At 40.1% G+C, this 19,348-nt stretch overlaps 1 protein-coding gene across 1 annotated transcript in view; it reads left to right on the top strand.

The window, feature by feature from the left end:
* Positions 1-6,742: 6,742 nt before the first annotated feature.
* GABRR3 (gamma-aminobutyric acid type A receptor subunit rho3) overlaps positions 6,743-19,348 on the top strand; it is a 29,571-nt gene continuing 16,965 nt past the window's right edge. Inside the window, exons 1-2 of the mRNA XM_009507388.2 lie at positions 6,743-6,870; positions 14,087-14,199. Of these exons, the coding sequence (XP_009505683.2) occupies positions 6,743-6,870; positions 14,087-14,199 (241 nt within the window). The remainder of the gene's footprint in view (positions 6,871-14,086; positions 14,200-19,348) is intronic.

Genomic DNA, 19,348 nt, shown 5'->3' with positions numbered 1-19,348 from the left:
GCCAGGCTGCCAAGGGAGAAAGAAAAAAAAAAACTGATGCAGTATATATTGCTCTTCAGATTGAAGCACAGTGTTCGGGTCGTACAGATGGCAAACTGGCTTATGTCTTGGAGATACACCACGCTGCTGTGAACCCTCATTTTCTGTGAATTGCACAGGCTATGGGTCATGCCCTTGATCTTCCTGCACTCGTGAAACACGCTAAAAGATCTTTAAAGAAATATATCCTACAGACATAAAGAAGCAAACTCTAGAAAACCCTCCCAGGAGGAGTGGGATGTAAATGCAGGAGTAGGGAGCTGCATCCCATGCCTGTGATCAACATGGGGTGGCAGAAAGGCAAAGTTTTCTGCCACTGAGTTTATGAGAACTGTAAATCTAGGAAAAATATGGCTGCTTGTTTTTCCAGAGATCGCCCTCAAGACACAGATTGTTCCTTAACTAGAGGCAGTAAAACTGATTATTTTACTTTCAGAACTGCTGGTGTAGAAGCTAAGTAAAGGGATTTAGGGATGGAAGTAATTCAGTGATTGTTCTGTCCAGGGCAGAATGATGAAGGGGAAAGAATCCCCTATTTAGAGGCTCTGGAAGTAGGGAATGCAAGGAATCGGGGAAGTGTGTGGTTTTTCTTTGTTGTTCATGTCACTTTTTCAAACAAAATATCTGATTGTTCTAGCACAAGCAGAAGCTTGAGTTTTGTGAACTGAAGAAAAAGCAGAAAAGACCCATGTGCCAAACAATGTCATCTGTAGAAGTCTGATATCAAAAGGCTGTTTTATATGGGAAAATATGCCTTCCTTAGGTGGATTATGGCCTTGTCAGGATCCCCCACTACAATTTTAAAATGTTCATTTGGTTGAATAGGCAATGGACGAAGACAGTAAGGAATTGGACAAACTTCAGAAGTGGGATTTAATCTCCAGTCTTAAGCCATTTTAGTGCCAACTCTTGGGACCACCAGCTGCTGCTCCTGAGAGCTGCAAACCTACAGGTCCCATGCCCTATTTGTGAAGGGATGTCTTGGACACCTGAGGGGACCCTGTATAGCATAACTACATTCAGGCAATGGTTTAGTTGCCCTTTACTTCTTAATGAGCTGCACTTCATCTTAATGAGGCAACAAATGATTGTTCTTTAATGAGAAGAAAGGGCAGATGACTAAAGTCACATTTGATTTCTAGGATTTTAATCTCTCATCAGCATGTCTTGCTGACTTGGCCGTGTACATTTTTCAGAGTATTGATTTTAAGATGTGTTGTCCACTCAGTTGCCAATGAAGCCAACTGGAAGCCAAATATTTTGCATGTCTCCTCGTGGCTTCTGAGTTCATGTTATTTCCCAATTGTGTCTTAGAGTTTAGATTACAAATTTGAGCTTTAGCTTTACTACTAATGGGAATGTTTGAGGGGTTGGAATAGTGGAATACCTTCAGATCTGTGGCTGGAGGAACTTGTCAGAACAGAGAAGTTCTTAGGAAAATGTGCTTAAGACTGTGTGTTCAATGTGCTATAGCACAAAGCTGTGAGGCGAGCCAGACTTCCCAGGGCAGCAGAACCAAGACCAAACTCCTGGGCTCAGTCTGGATCCAGGTGATATATATGTGGAGACTGTACCTGGTGACCCTGCATCTATGGTTTCTTTTCCTTCTCAGTAGCCTTCGTCTAGTGCAAAGAATACACCCTTTGATGATGTGATAATTCTACAGGCAGTGAGATGTTGAGAAAGCATAAGAAACAATAAGTTCAGAACCATAAGGGAAGAGGAAAAGGCTTCAAGCTGCGTCAGGGGAGATTTAGATTGGATATTAGGAAAAAATTCTTTACTGAAAGAGCGGTCAGGGATTGGAACAGGCTGCCCAGGGAGGTGGTGGAGTCACCATCCCTTGGAGGTGTTCAAACAATGTGTAGTGGCACTTCAGGGCATGGTTTAGGAGGCATGGTGGTGTTGGGTGGGTGGTTGGACTTGATGATCCTAGAGGTCTTTTCCAACCATAATAATTCTATGATCCTGTGACTCTATTATAATTTCACAGGAAATTTGTACTCAGGCTGCAAAAATTTTATGTCCCATAAAAGGGAAAAGGAAGACAATCGGGGGTTTCTTTTTACAGTAAAACTAAACACTCATCAGAAAATATTGTGTGTTTACTTCAATATTATTTCTGTTTTTCAGATCACCTGGCAGAAATTCAGGGTACAGTTTCAAGGTTGGCTTAGGCCAGTCTAGTCACATGTCACCACAGAGAGGGGGCAAGTCCTCCCTCCGACGCTGCTGCCCATTCCTTTAACAACTAGCTGAGCGGTTGCCGATGGCGAAGCAAGGGTAGCAAGTTGTAGTGCACTGCAGGGATGAAGGGGAGGACAGTGTTTCAGCAGCAGCCAGATAGTTCTGTTTAAGCTGGTTGTAAAACCTCAGGATGAGAGTCAATCTCAGTAGGCACCATGCAAAAATCTTGCACAGATTGTGAGTTGTGGTTTTCGCTGGCTTTTTAATTCTTTAAGTACTTTGCAGCCCTAACGTGCCCAGTTTGTTACGTCAGACTCTTTGGGGTGGTAATGAATGCTCACTTGCCACCCCTGCTAAGAGACTTGATAAAGAGCAGGACTGTAAGAGCTGGGTCCCACTGCAATTGTGAAGTAAAGCACTTCATCTGCTCTGAGATCTGCAAACTGGAAACATAATGCTCAGTTTTTGCTTTCCTCTCACTTCATCTTGTTAGGAAATATGAATGGATACCTTATTCTGGAAACTTGGTTTGTTGTTTTTGTTATATAAGCAGGAAAAAGTGTCCTTAATTCTGACTAGTATCATTGCAAGTCACCACAATATAAATGTTACCATAGGAAAACAAAATGCTGCCTATTCTTGCACCACAATACTGCATTCACACTCTCATACCGCTATGGTTAATCTACTTTCTATGAATTGGTGATTGTTTATCAGAAATGAGTGCCTCTTAGGAATGTCTTTCCCCTTGTGTTTCATTCTCTGATTAGGAGAATAAAAAATACATGCCAGATAAACCTACACTCCCCATTCCACATTCCATCTCTTCTCACTGCAGCTAATTTACAGGTTGTTAAGTGCTAGTGTGCTATGCTTTTTCAGCTCCATATGTTTAAAATGGCCTTTAGATGTGCTGAGATTTTCTGCAAAATTCCAGCATCTGGAACATCTCTTCATTCCTGGCATTTTTCTGTTCTTGTTTTTATAATAGCAGTTGTAAATTTGCTTTGCTTTGAGATCTGTGGTGGAGAGGGGTCTGCAGTTCTAGATCGTCATTACCTGAAACTATGTTTTATTTTGCTCACTAAAAGAAGGCATCTTTTTTTTTTGTTTGATACTAGGTGGTGTATTTACCTTTGTTTCTTTTGCTTGCCTGGTTTTTCATAAACTGTTCCAATGAGCTTACACACAGTTACCATGCACTGGGTTTTGTCCTTGAAAGATAAGCATTATGAACTTTCCATGGGCTACAGAGAAGGGATAATTTTAAAGAAATGTTTTAATGGTATCAGAGAGACAATATTCTAACCGTTTAAATAGAAAGACCTATCAATGACTCACCCAATACAAGCAAAATGTATCATCCTGTCTTTATTCTTCTGCAAAGATGGATCCTTTCAGAATTTGTTACTGACAAATGCATAGGAGATTAACCTGTTTTCTTAAAGGTAATTTATAATAGTAATTTATAATGCTATTATAATCTGCTCTGTGTAATGCTCTCTTACACAGAGGAAATGAAGACAACTCTAGTGTGAAGACACTCTGTTGCTGTGGGTGACATCTAGTTGCCCTCACTGATATTACACACTCGTTAACAGAAGCGTTCACCATTTCACTTTGCAGGAGTCCCTCCTGAAGACTTTGTGTATGTGGGCTAGACAATTAATTTCTGGAAATATGCCATAGCCAAGGACAGAGAGGTAGCCCTTAGATTTTCAGTGTGTGTAGGCAAGGCCCCACAAGGTAATATTTAGTGTTATGACATCAGCGGCATGAAGGTGGTGGAATATGTCAGTGCATCTAGCCCTTAGTTTTGACTAAAGCTGATTTTAGCAGGGGCAGTCAAAGGAACGTTGAGCATGTTTTGGAAATCCTCCATGGGACAGTCTTTTCAGCACTACAGCTTAGTGGTAAAGTTCTTGCTATAGCCAAGAATAATAAAACAGTGGGGTGTTGATAGCTGAATGGAAATAACATCTAATTGCCTCTTTGTATGTTAAAGACTCCCATCTTGGCTCATGTGCCTTCTGGCGGGAGGGACATCCTTATGCAGCATGGCCAGGGGCACACCAGTCATTCTGCAAAGCCAACTTGTTTGTCTTTACCATATCCCTGGAGCAGGGGTTCTAAGCACTCCCCTTTCCAGCTGGGAAACAAATACCCAAAGCAAGTTTTACTTCTTTATTTTTAATGGGCTCTTTCGACTTCCTTGAGGTTAGTGCACAAAGTCAACACCTTTATGCATTAGGATGACATGATGCAACCTCAGGTCCCCTTCAGAGCTCTTCGTGGATAACCTCAGCACCTGGAACATCCTCTCCTTCCCCATTCCCTGCCTCCTGCTTAATGAGGGTAACAGCTAGCAGTTTCATCTAAGGATGATGCTAAGGGCGATGCTAATATATAAAATACAGCTTGCTTTTTTTTCTGTTATTGCTTTGTAGTTGAGGAAAATGGTTGGAAATGTATTAATAAACACTGATGAATGTGCAGATAGCTGAACACGCAGAAACGTGGTAACACATTTACCACACAGCCTGCAGTGCAGTTAGCTGTTTATCTGATTTGCTACTGTTGCTGCTACTGTTGGGCCTGTGCTTGCATGGGGAAAAAGGAGGTTCCAAGGGCTTTTGGATCTTTTCTTATATGTAACTTAATCAGGTGTGCTGATACTTGGATATATGTAGGCTAGATGAGACTAGGCAGCCTAACTAGACTGGCTCAGGAACAAGTATTATCTCTACCTGGGATAAATTCTCATTGGAGTTATTATTTTCCCCTTTCCACCCAAACGATAGTGCAAATTGGTGGAAGCTGTTAAAGGTCTTATTGACTATTGCTTGTGTTTACCTTCTCCAGAAACTCAACCCTGGGAATACACCAGACCTGCTGGAAGCGCTATTTAACTGTCCCTGGGTCAGGCTACAAATGATCTTCCAGAAATTTGCTGAACAGGAGAGGATTAAACTATGAACAATGTAGAATGAGATGGGTAATCGGGTTGAAAGCCTTTGATCTAGGCCACTAAATTCAATCTAACACTGTTAAAGTTTTATGCACGATTGGGAAGGGATTTTTTTTTTAAGTCACAGGCAGAGAGCTGTTCAACTCCAAATGGAAAAAACAGTGGGAATTAGCTGTCCTTCGGTAGTAACCTCCTCCTGGAAATCATTTGCATCTGAGAATTATTTCTTTGCCCAAATGAAGTTAATTGGGAATCTCAGGGAACTTCTGAGGAGGCAGATGTCCACGTCACAGAACTATTATCCTAACACACCTGGGTGTTAACAGTCTCAGCAGACACAGTGTTGGGTTTGCTTTCATTCCTCTGCTTGTCTTACTTAGGAAGAAGCCTACTGCTGGGAAACCTGAACTACTTCTACATCTGTTAGATAGGGGTTGGGTATTTCCATTTCCCTAATTTTCATTCTCATATCTCTAATTTTCTACATAAAGAAAAATAAATATATGCTGTTTGTTTTGATGATTAATAAACTTGCCGACGACTTGAAGAGGATAAATTTGACTGTGTCCAGTATTGCCCTGTTTTAAGTCCCCAGGAAATTTTATCATCTTTCATAGAAGAAGCAGGCATGCTCAAGTTATTGCTTAAGCAGCATTTTGTTAATAAGATGTTTGGCAATTCAATCTGCTGCTGAACAGGCAGGGCAGGCTAAATGGGATAAAGATAAAATTAGGGGTAGTGGAAGGATACTGGATCTTAGACGTGCACATATCTTGTAAATTTAGCGTAAGTTAAATAGCTGCAGAGCTTAGAAAAAGAAAAAAGAAAAAAAAGAATATTGGTATTTTCAAATGTTATTGAGGAATATTGAAACAAGGCATCATTTTTAGTTTGGACTTGTTCCATGATATTGTGCTGTCCAAAAGTAGTTCTGTATCTACAGACAAAATGCTTGCTACTGCAGATCACAGAAACAGAAAAGGTGTTAATGATTGGGAAGACAATACAGTGTAGCCAGTTAATGAAAGAGCTTGGTCTGTACAGAAAATTATTTTGAGCAGATACACACATATATAGAAAGCAAGATTAATTTAGAGGCCTTTGTCATTAAAGCAGATTTTTGTATGGTTTTGTGTGGGATTTAAGGGGGATTAAATGTTTGACATCACTTTGCCTGCACAGGCTATGTCAAAGAGGTTACTGAGCGGGTGATGGAGAATTCAAATATGCATCTATGCTGAAAGAGTGGAAGCAATGGATCAGACTGCAGCCTGGCCAAACAAATTGCTGTATCTACTACATTTATAAAAGCAAGGTGCTTCTGTTCAGCAGATGCTGCAGGGATGTAGAGCTGAAGGAATTTTTATGATTTGCCAAAATATGTGGGGAACTCAGCACGGGCATCAGAACTGGGATGCCCCTATCTTCTGTCTTCAGTGATGCCTTGCTTCACGTGCATCTTTTGTATGCTATGGTGTTTCTAAACACTAAAAATAAAAAGTCAGCAAGGTGGATTGGCTGATCAGGTGCATTTCTCTTTTGGAAGAGATGGTCCTGGTCATGAAACTTCTGTTCCTCACCTGCCTGTGGCCAACAGCAGTGCTACACAGTTCCCAAAGTCAGCATCACCATCTTCATCGTCGGCAACAATTCTCGTTCTTAAGAAAGCATAGCAGGTAAGCAGTATACTTTCTCTGTCTGTGCTCATCTGAAAAACTTTATGCTGTCAGCAACCTTTCAATGCACCCTTTTTGTTCTGAATTTATAGTATGCATAGTATTGATAGGGTGTTTTGAAAACAGAAATGTTGAACTATTAATTAATTTTCCATAACAAGACATTTCATATTGTGCTTTTATGAGTGCTTCATATATATGCACACTCACACACAGCTCTTTTAAGTTGTGTGATACCAGGCTACTATTGTGATGTGGCAAGTATTCTTGCCCTCTTACTCCCATTACAAGGAGCAGAAATGCCTTCCAGAGTTCTACGCCAATGTTATAAAGGGACTTCCATTACCTAAACAGCAGAGTAGCTACCCTATCAAGATTCAGAAGACATTTTTATGGTGCTAAATGAGGTGAATTGTACCTTATTTGTAGTGATGGCACAATGCATTCCCTTACTGGAACGTACTTACGCTTTTGGACATTGAAGATAGTGTCTGTTCCTAGTCTTTCCAATCAAGTAGCTGGTTTAAAATGCATAATGATGCAAAGGCTTTTACATGTAAGTTTCTGTGCAAAGCGTTAGTGCTTTTCCCCACAAAAGCAATTTCACATCTGCCATGTGAGGCCTCTGAATATGTTTCCAGATTAATCTAATAGTATGTAAACGGACCAATGACTGCCAGTGATAATTCAAGCAAAACATCTCTCTGTTGGGAGGTAGAAGAATTTGCAATAAGTATCTCTGTTTAAGGAAGGAGAAGGGATACAACTGTTAGATTTTTCTGTGTACTTGACCCCCTATTAAAATGGGCAGGAGAGCTCATATTTCATTCATACGATATCACATATTGAGGAAAAGTAACATAATGAGACTCCTCTGATGTGATGTGTTTAAGCTGTTTTTAAAGTTACAGGCTTTGCAGCAGGTATACAGCTGTTTATCTTCTGTATCACTTCTTATGTGATAATCCAACAGTGACATATCTCTGAATCCCTACATGTCTTGACAAAATCATGTTGAAGCAATGCAAGGCAACAGAACATGTCCCAGTGACACTATGGAGGTGCCTGCAGATGCTATATGACTCAGTACTTCTGCGTTTCAGCTCAAGGTTGTAGCTTCAAGATTGGGCTAAGCCAAAAGCTCTTGAAAAGAATTACTGTTCAGCAGACCATTTCAAAGTCGCTGACAGTTTTGGAGTGAATGCTAGTGCACAATTATTTGTAATAATAAAACAAAATAAACAGAACTAGCCCTAATATCAAAATAAGGTCTAATCTGGTGCTTTGCTAGTCTCAGGGAGCAGTTAAGGCTCAAATGGAAAGAGAATAAAATATCTTCTTATTGCTGTAGCGGTAAGGAGGGTCTATTTTAAGATCAGCTTGATACGCTTTTGTTAGTGGCAAAAGGGAAACAAATGCTACTGTTGTCTGCATTTATCCCATTCTGCAGTAGCTGAGAGGAGTTGCTCCATCACTGGTTTAAAAATTCACAAAGCAGGAGAGAAGCCTGGCGGTAGGAGACAGCATATTTTGCAGCATCTTGCTGGACATCCTTTGCTGACCTCTTGCCAGAGGACAGCAGCAACAGTAGTAGCACAATGTCCTCTTCATCTTCACAGATCTTTACTAATACCTACAAATGGATCCATATGACAGTCCTGTGAGACAGGCAGGACCACGTTCTCAGCTGATGCTGACTGGTGTAGCAGTTTTCTTTACATAAGGCAATGCTTTGGCCTTTCATGTCTTCCTAGGCCCTAGTGATTTGGAACTAGGAAGAAGACTGCAGAATCTGAGCCACAGAAGATCCCAAAGCTTAACAGCTGCAGATCAGCTTTTCTGTGGAAAGCATCCAAATACGTTTAATTTCTCTTTGTTTGATTCTCTGGTTTTTTTCTAAAGGCAGCATTATCCTCCAGTACATTGCAACAGGGCCTGACTTTCCACCAGCCTCTTCTCCTTTCTGGGGAAAAACCTTTCAGCCAGCACTAGGGTTATTAGGGACACAGCTGACAGATGGCCTTGGTTAAATGGGTGGCCATTTAAAAAGAATCCCCTGTGAAAAGGTTACTTAACCTACAAGTTCCACTGTTTTAATAGAGTAACCCAATTCTCCCTCCAAAGCTATTTGTCTGCGTTCTCTTTTAAAGAAGATTTTAAAGCATTAACCAAAAGTACATGAGAAAGAGATTATTCTCATGGTCCATTTCCTACAGCAAAGAACAAAACATTTGACTGTCAAAATATTAGGCTTTTTGACAGTACGTGTTGCTGATGTTACTGAACACTTGGAAATGTATTTTTATGAGAGAGAGAACCATGCAATTTTAATACTTACATTTATCTGGGTTTCAAAATTTGATAAATTTATTAAAACTTTTGGAGATCACACTGCTGTGTAACTCTACAGACTCTCCTGGGAGTAAGATTTCAGTAAATTCTACTTTTTGTGTACCTTTCATTTGGTAGTAGCTGGCGTATCTCAGGGAGAAAGCCCTGGAGAGAAGTTTATGGCCATTAAATCTAGGCTCTTTCATGGTATCTTTTCATAAAAAGGTCCTTCATAGTATTCTTTTCACAAACTAGGTAAGTTTTGTTTTGAATGTGATGAGAATTTTTGTCCCCACTACCCCCATACTGCAGCAATAAAGGAAGTGTGATATTTTGGATACTAAATTAGTGTAACTGAAAACAAAACCTCTCCTAACTATCCTTCCTGAGTCAGGAGTTTCAGATTTTTCAAAATCTATCATGATGAGGATGGTGCTGGAAATAAGTTTATATCTTCCTGAATACCCAGAGGTGCTCCAGCCTTCCTCTAGTCTCCTACCAAGGACTCACCTTATCATTAGTTACACAGGGCATTAAAACAGAAAAGCAGCCACGCAGGATCTTACTGAAGGTCCATGTACTATAGTGACCTGTTTCCAACAAAGGCTGTAAGCACAAATTTTGAAGAATAAGGATAGGGCAAACTTATAAGAGATTTCCCCCTAATATTCCCCCCTGCCCCCCATACCTGGTAATGACATTTCCCTCAGAGGCTTCCTGTGTTGGATGTAGTTTATGCAGCCTTAGTGATCTTCACTGGATTTTTCTTACATGACCTTGTCCGATTTCTCCTTGAACCAGTGTAAACTTTTGATAACCTGGTAAATTAAAGACAACCAGATGGGATACTAATCACATCTCTCCCATGAATGCCACTGGTTATGGAACTACACTGATGGCATTATGTGGTTAAATGCTTTAATAAAAACTGATCCAACTACCTGTCAGCAGCCCTTTGATCTTTCTTTCAATATTGGGTATTCAAGGTTAGGTAGGACCCCTATATTTGTCTTTAAAAGCCTGCCACATATTTGTCCATTGTTAAAGACTTCTGAATTAGTTGATTTGGTTTTGTAGGCAATGACTGACTGCTCTGAGAGCTCTCTCAGATACCAAGGCATTGAGCCATGAGTCCATATAACAGTACCGGGTAGTGAAGTGTCCAAAGAGTATATCTCACTTTTTTCATCCAAAGAGCTAGTGCTTCTGTTAACTTCCTGTGTAAGTGCCAGCAGGTGTGTCTTCCCTATGTGATCTGAAACACTTGAAGTGCTTTTTATGACCTCTGTTGAAATGTAATTGTAGATAACCATTTCATTTGCATAATGTGAAATGTTGCCTGGAATACAGCTGTGTAAAGCAGAGCTATTATAACAAGTAGTAGTTTCTTGAGCATATGTTTCACTGAGACCGACAAACTCGTATTTATCATTGCCCAGATCTATGGCAATATCAAGACATCTGTTAAAGTTCCCTTTATTACCCCAGGTAGGTAAAGAGAGATTTGCTTTCCATGGGCACATGTGGGCTTTTCCTCTCAAACACCACAGCCTGACATACACCTTACAATGAATGTGCAGAATCAATGAGTGCATTTAGCCTCCTAGACTATGGTGTGCTGGCCAAAGCTGCACCAGGGTGCAGGGATAAAGAAATCAGGGTGCCAGGCCACCGAAATATAATCTGTGTCTTTGCTGTGCTTCTGTGAGAATGCAAAGTATATCTTGATTGACTTCGGGAAGCTTTTCTCAGACCTAGGCTAGTTAGATTTGTCTCTCCTACTTTTAATAGAATTGGAGCCATGGGAAGGAGCGCTCAAGAAAACATCTGCCGATGATTTCACAATGCTGTGGTGTTGATCAATAGTTAGATATGGGTCTAGCATTTCTTGAGAGTAAACAAATACATACATGCGATTCCCTTTGAGTCATCAGTTAAATAACTTTAATGATGCAGTGAAGACAATTTAATGCTGTAACTCTTAGCCAAGGAGTAACATCTGGAGTCCAGATGATAATGTTAAAGGAATATCTGCTGGAGAACACTTCTTAGCCTTTGGTGGGGGAAGCAGTCAAGGAGGAGAAAAAGTATGAAGCAGAAGTGCATTATTTTTTAAATTTTTAAAGAAAAATTTATGGCTAAGTTTTGGTACCTTTACACATGCAATGTTACCAGTGTCCATGAAATTAATTCCAAGTACCATGAGTATATACCTCTGCACGTAAGCCTGTTTTCCTTTACAGTAAAAAATATATTCTGCCAAAGGAAGGTATTGAAGAAAAGATGTGGCATTTTTGTAATTAAAGTGCTATTCTGACCCCTGCAAGACCTTGCCTAGCTTGAACAACCACTTTTGACAGCAGCTAGAAATAATTATAGTTACTCCACCATTTGCATATAGCATATAACCTTGAAGAGGCTGTTCAAGTTAAGTGGGCACAAAAGATGCTTTTCATATAGGCAGCATTTATGTTTATTTTGTCCTCATCCAGGAAAACGGAATATCAAAATCCCATAACATCTCTTCTCAGTGGCCCTTTATGAAAAAATTCCTGCCCTGGTAGCTTATGTTTTGCCTCTTGTGACTAGGGAAAGTCCTCCTCAGTCACATACTTGCTTCAGGTAAGAAGTTTCAATAGATGTATCATAGTTTTGGCCTGCTTCTTCCAGTAAAATCATTGGAGCATCAAACAGGTATTTTCCTTGGCACATCTGATGACAAATAACCTAATGCTTCCAAACTGTATTAGCTGTGCCATGGCATTCTGAAGATAATTCATCATTTTCTCTTATACTGGTTCCCAAGCAGTAGAATTTCCTTGTATACCTATTGCAGAATTTTGCAGGTGTTTGGTTCAAATGGCCATTCTACTCTGATACAGGCTTGCTCTGCAGTGATTTTAATTCTCTGAAGCACAGGGTTTCATTTTAGCATTCACATAATTTTCATAGTTAGAAGAATAAAGTCTGTGTTTGAAGTGCCTGATGGGCGCTCTGATTGCCCTGATAATTTAGTTCAGACAACACTGCCAGAGGCATTCAAGAATACTCAGGTAAATTAATTTGTTCAAGCTCAATGGTTCTGAATCGCCCAGGAGCACCTCAGTATTCCTGTAACATAGCATTTTTATAGTAATTTCTTGGGCTTCATTATTAAGAAAAAAGGTGTGAAAGGGGTGAAAAAAAAGTAAATACAGGCATATACTTTATCCTAAGCTATTCCATACCTCATCTTAAACAGCATTTGACGATAGGGCAAATCTTCAGAACAGATTTCTATCATTCAGTCTAAAGTAATAATTAGAGCTGCTGGTACCAAAGTCCCAGAGAATCACAGAAGGCATGAAAGAAATTATGTCTACGGAAAGTCCCTTCCCTGTGGCAAAACAGCTGTATTTAAGTAATTCCTTCAAATATATGTCTAACTTATTCTTAAATAGCCCAAGTAAAAGGAGTCTCAAAACCTGCCCAGGCTGTATGTTCCCATGTTTCACTATTCTCACCATGAGAAAGGTTTTCCTAATGTGCACCACAGACCCCACCTGTTGCCACTGCTTATCTTACTGAGGAGTGGACATGGAGCAAAGGACCCTGTAAAAGCTCATCGTGTTCTGAATACTGTGGTGTGTTCCCTCAGTCTTCTTCCTGTAAATTATATTACACTGGTTCTTACGATCTTCCCATGCCTCTCCTGAAATGGTGACCCAAAGCTATGCATAATTCTCTGGCTAAACTGTGGCTAGTTCTGTTGTTACTTGGGGCCAGCCACTTGAAGCAGGACATGCAACAAGGAGTCCAAACTGAAAGAGGCATAATAGCATTTTTCTTGTAGCAGAACCAAATAATGTAACGGATTCTTTCTAAAGGCTGTGTCTCCCAGCTGCCAGATCTGGCTGTAGATCTTGTCTGTTTTAACACAATACCTTCGTGACATGGGTATGTACCAGACCCCTCTGCTGCCTGTGCCGTGGTTTCTGTTCATAGGAAAAATGGAAAAGAAGTCTGCACTGTGACAGGCATCTGCTGTTCTTTTTAAATGCAGGCCCAGCACATAAGATTTCCCTCTGGAGAGCTGGGGTCCATTCTTAGCCATGTGAATTTCCCAGGGGTGTTTGGGATGTTGTGCAGTAGGTTCTGTGAAGGGAAGAAAGTTAGCAGCAGTCACCAGAAAGAAGGTCAGAATTCGTGGTGTCCTGCTTAGAGCACAGGTTCATCTGTGTTGCCTTGGTGCTATGCAGAGCCTCAGATATGTATGGCGTGGGGAAAAATGCAGAGACAGGGCTCTTGATGCAAAGAAGTGCTGCATGTCTGAGCAGCAAATAAGGGGATGAGCTAATGAATAACATGGTCAAATCTGAATGATGTTTAAGAGGATCTCAAAAAACAAGCCCCTTGATCCAGGACAATCAGTTTCTCAGGCCTTCTGAAAATTATTAACTCATCTGAGCTCCTAGGAAAAACCAAGAGATTTATAATAAAAAGTAACTGTCTCTGTAATATGGATAGTCTATGAAGTGCTTTAAAACCATGGATATAAGTCTGAGTTGAAACGGGTTATGTGAATAATAACATCTTTTCAAACAGCTGTAATCTCATGTATGATGTTAGATAAAATCTCTGAGGGGGATGGAAGAAGAGCTAGATGTTCTTCGTGGGATTTTTTTATATACAATTGGTATTCCTCATGGACCTGGGCATCCTCATACCTGATTTCCCTACCTTTTCCAATATATCTTTCTCCAACTTTATTAGCACAGTTGCTTCCCTTATCATACCAGATTCAACTGTCCAGGATTCTTGAGTCCCTGCTTCATTTGACTAGCACTCAGAATGTAAGGCAGAAAAAAAAGAAAGAAGTTTCTTACACTTTTTTTTTTAAACATAGCAAAAGAGAAATGAAAATGAGGAAACCTGACAGCACCAAAGTACAGCGACTTAAATCTGAGCAGCTTCTTCGCATAGAGGACCATGACTTTGCATTGAGACCTGGATTTGGAGGTAAGCAGCACGTGCCAACACTGTGCTGGTTAATGGTTTATCCTCTCTCTGGAAGTTTACTTAAACTCTGTCCAACAGTGTCACTTAAAATTGAATGACAGTCTTAATTGCAGCTCAGCTCTTTCATTGTGCTGCAGGAAATGAAGAAATCCAGAAATAGTTGAAGGCAAGGGACTTTTTTGTGTTTAGCATTATCAGTAGGAGAAACTGTTCAAATTGTCTCCTTTTCAGAACTAATTTCATAAAATACTAGAATAGGATTCTTTGAGAACAGTGATTAAGGTATCCCTGTAAACTGCATCGTCTAGTAGCAATTAGCAAATTACTTAGTCATCAAATTTGTTTTGAGAGATTGAAATGAACCATCAGTTCCTAAATCTGTTTCCTCTGTACAAAATTAAAAAAATGCCCACAGGCCTTCAGTTTATTGTTGTTGGGCACTATGATGATTATTTCTTCATTTAACTAAATTGCATGTGGATAAAGGGAGGATTCAGCTGGGTGTTCACAATTTGGATTCAGTTTTGACTTTCCCTCACAGAAGGTAAAATGAGAAAGCTGCCACACTAATAAGCTTTGTCTGAGCCTTTGCGTCACCAGTTTTGTGTTCAAGATTCATGAAAAGAGACTGAACTGCTCTGGATTATGAAGCCAAAATAAAATATATGGGGACCAATAATAGGCTGTGTAAACAAACATAAATCTCAGGGGCTAGCTGAAGTCTGTGGAGCTATTCTTGTTGACCCCAGCTGCTGGGATCTGAGGCCTGGCAAGCATGCCAGGGGGGAGACCTGGGGTGAGAAAAGCCTCTCTGGATGCACTGGGAGTATGTGAAAGGGTTTCTTGTTACCCTAGAAATTCTGTCTTGTTAGAAAGCAAAAATCTTGCCCAATTTTGAACAACAGTTGAGATACATGTGTTTCTTCACAGCAACAGTTAGGATACCTCTCGCCTAATACCTGTCTAGTCTAATATCTGTTAGTCTGGACATCTTGTTACCACCTGTTTCGCCACACAAGGAATTTAAATTTTAGAAAGTGACATCCCAGAAAGAAGTAGCCTTTCCATGAAAGCAAACAACAGTTTTGGATGTACTTTATCACTGGATCATCCCAGAAAGCAATACTTACGATGTACATAAAAGCAGCTTTCAGAATATACCCTGTGATCTGGCGGTTGTAATTTTCCACAGGCAGTGAGGATTTTTTTTACACCCGGCAAATCTGTACCAGGCTTTTTCCCCTTGTCCTTTTATTTTCAGATGACTAATCATAGAGCCCATTGCATTCCTATTCAAGCCAGCTGTAGTTTTTCCACTGACTTCATTGCACAGGCCTCTCAGTAACCACATTGCCATGGGTATGATTTCAGCTGTACTCCTGTCTTTCAGAAATAGCTTTCAGCAGAGTGCATCAGCTTTACTTCTTTTCTATCATCCACGTGCCATAGTGGCATGGGAGGCATTTTTTTTCAGTCACATCCAATAGTTCACACACTTCCTAATTTTCAGAACTCTCTTAATGTGTGGGATACTTATACGTGAATCTCTCTGAGACTAAACCATCAATCCATTAAGATTTTTACAGCACACGGTGAAAAAAGTCTTAGTGAAATAAACGTTGATCCTAAATTTATACTCCATTATTCCTATATTACCACTGAGTTCAGTGATGTTACGGTAGTAAAGAATAGTTTGTTTTTCACAAGAGGCAGGCTAATAAGGCAGCAGCAGAGAGCTAGTACACAAGTGTGACCTCATCAGAGGACAAAACTCACCAACTGAAACATGAATCTGCATAACATACCCAGAATTATTGTCTGACAGCAGAGACAGAGTATGGGTTTCTCTGCAGAACACTGATGATGAAGTGTGCAGCGTAAGGAAACTTAACTGGAGGAGAAGGTGAAATTCGAGATACCATTGCTACAGTCATTGCAACGGCAGTCATATAGCCCTGAATTGCATAAAGACTTACAACACTGTGGCTTTATGTATTTAAAGCAGGTGAAATTTTGAGTTTGTTTTTACTAAATCTAGTGAAGCATTTCAGTACTGTGATTCATGAAGGGCTTGTATCTGTCACATGCCACAGTGCATGATTTATTCAGCTCAGCACAATGCATCAATTCACAATACTGATGGGAGAAGAAAGAACCAGGTCAAATCAGCTGGGTAAAAACCAAGTATTTTAAAATTATTCTTTACCGTTAGAAGAGGGGCAATTGTTTGCCCTTTCCTATACCCCATTGTGATTTTCTGAGTATGTAAGGGAGTTGGAATGACAGATTTTGTTAATCTGGTTCCATCGTGTCCCTTTCCCTGAGAAGGTCAATTATCCTTTGGACCAATTTGGGAGAAAAAGCAGCTGGAAAATTCATGCTGTTTTGAACCTGCTGGAGATCCCTCAGTTCAGGGGAACTCCTAAATCTAAATCTGGCTTGTCTGATTTCATTTAGCCCCACACATGCAAAGTAAACGAGGCAGACTACAGGATCCAGACTTTTTACTTTATAATAGTAACAAGGGAAGAACAGGGACAGCACATGCTGAATTTGATTTGTAAACTGAGCAAACGTATGGAGAGAAAAACTGGGGGAAATGTGTGTAGAACTGTTGGCTGCCGATGCTACTGGCTTCAGCGTTACTGGAAATATTTGTGACATTGCTCACATGACTGGTTGCTTTCTTGTGAAAGTATATCATTGCTCTGTGGAGGCAAGAGATCTTTTTTTTGACCAGATGGACACAACTCTGCTGCCATTTATGTGAGTGTATTTTGGCATTCTTCTGTTGATTGCAATGCCATTCCAGCTGCACAATCAGAATTTGAGTGTTGGTTTTAAAATTTAGTCCTGACATTGTCCATTTATTAACAGATTAGAGATCAAAGTCTGAGAAGCATACTGTGTCAAGATGAAGCAAAAGCAGCAAGCTGCTAGCAAGCTGTTTCTACATTTTTGCTATAGAAATGCTACTTCATCTGCAGTTCTTTATACAGTGAGGTTCAGTGGAGCAAACCAATAATTCAGTACACCCAAACATTCTTAAAAAAACTAAACCTGCATTGTTACATTGCACTTATTCCCTAAGCTAGGCTCTTTGGTTATTGTTTGGGGGGCCAAGGGGTTGGGGTTTTTTCCTTTCCTGGAATTGTTTGTTTATTTGGTTTTTTTTTGTTGCCTTCTATGTAATGTCATCATCTTCTTTTGTTTGGAAGGGTCCAATAGATGGACCCCCACTGATGCAAAGATGTGGACCAGTATAGTGATTGGAGTAATTCCACTAGACATTGGAGTAGGAGCATGGATGTTTCCTTTGCTCAAACAGCTTTACCAACTGCATCAGTGAACATTGTAGGAATTTTGTTTAGTCCTTGCTGCATCCTGTAGCACTGATAAATGCCAGCAGATGGGTACGTTAGGTGTCCTGCAATGGTACAATAATGCTTGCCAGTTCTGGTAAGGCTGTCTGTCTGCATAGGTCCTATGAAAGGAAACAAAAGACTCTTGGTAGACTCAGAGTCAGATCTTTTAATGACTTATGTACCTTTGTACTACTATGGCCTGAAGTACTTCAACTGATTTTTCAGTAGCCTGCTAAACTGATAATCTGAGAGAAGATAGCTTAAGTTTGGAGTGGATAAAAAGTAAGAAATGAAATTATGTTGCCAGCGCTTCTTGGAATGGTCATCCCCATGTTTTAAACTCAGTGAGAAAGGGTGAGCACAGGCCAATATCAGACAATGAGCAGAGACTTGTAGCAGCTCAGATCTGAGGGCCACAATGCAGGCTGCCTTAGCAGCCAAAACTGTCTATTGAGAGAGGTGTTAGAGTGAATCCTTAGGAATCCTATAAAGCTACTTTCTTTCCTACTATACATCTATTTATCTCTAGCCTATTATTTTCTGAACTATCTTATTTCAAAATACTGTCAGAAGTCATTGGTGTGAGCTCTTGGTTTCCTGAGTTCTGCCTCCACTTACTAAAAAATAACATTGCCATTAAAAGAAATCTTAGACTAGCATATAGAGGAGGTCATTCTTTTATTGCTCTGTGTCTTTGTTTTTCGTGACAGTAAAACCCTTCCACACACTCTCTGCATTATTTTGCAATCTAAAGATTATGGAACCACATGATCATTGTCACTGTGTACATGCAAGTTCTCACTGAGTATATACATATTGAATTATGACAACTTTTTCTTTTATATTATGTCTCAAGGACATGTCATTTCCTATGCTAACAATGTGTTAGTTAAAGAAGTTTTAGAATAGGTTATCTCTGCTTTGTCAGCCAGTATAGAGGATAGTAATGTTAGCAAGTACTAGAAATGAGGGAAAATAATTTAGTAGCATTTAGCTGGTCAAGAGGTAACAGACTTTCTAGACAGTTTGCATCCCAATCTGCAATTAAGCATCATCTTAATTCCAAGTTTTCAGAGGATCAGAGATCCCATTAGCTCACTCCCCCTTATGCTTCCTCCCTCTTCAATGTAAGTTAGTAATGTTTAAGTTCACCTAAAGGTAAAAAGGGGAAAGGGAAAGAAAATAAGGCCCAATGAATGTTCAAAAAATGCTGCAATTCTAGTAGCTCTTTGCCACCAAGTTGTTTTCTTTTCTGCACCACAGTCTTCCCTGAAAGGTCAGAATTATCTTCTCACTGTGGTGGAGAAGATTCACTCTGATGAAAGTAGGATGGCTTTTTCTCACGTGTTACTGGAAGGAATAGGCTCAGGTCTAGAACAGGAGGGAAATATTTTGGTAATCTGCAAGACTTCTAGTAGGCTCCTTCTCCTGGATTTTTTTTCTCTTATGTTGCTAATTCTTTCATTCCAAGAGCTGGCTACTGCTAATACCACTCCACCTTAATTTCTCACATCAATAAGACAGAAACAAAACAGTAACAAGACGAAATACCATTGCCAGTAGTTCTTCTGTTTCACTCATTGCCAGAGGAAAGTAAATACATCCACATAGCTTCACTTCCCTGGGTGAAGCTACATTTCTATCTGGTTTTCTTCCTCTACAGGCCCATAAGCCTTTTTTAGAAGAAAGTACTCCTGTAGACATTAATCATTCCCTGGTCTCTGTCTCCTACTGGGAGCTTTCTGTAGACCAAGCTTTTTCCAGCATACACTGTTACAAAGCCT

Source organism: Phalacrocorax carbo, chromosome 1, assembly GCF_963921805.1.
Source record: "Phalacrocorax carbo chromosome 1, bPhaCar2.1, whole genome shotgun sequence".
Lineage (NCBI taxonomy): Eukaryota > Metazoa > Chordata > Aves > Suliformes > Phalacrocoracidae > Phalacrocorax > Phalacrocorax carbo.
Note: the sequence above shows the minus strand (reverse complement) of the source record. Positions and strands in the feature narration are given on the sequence as shown.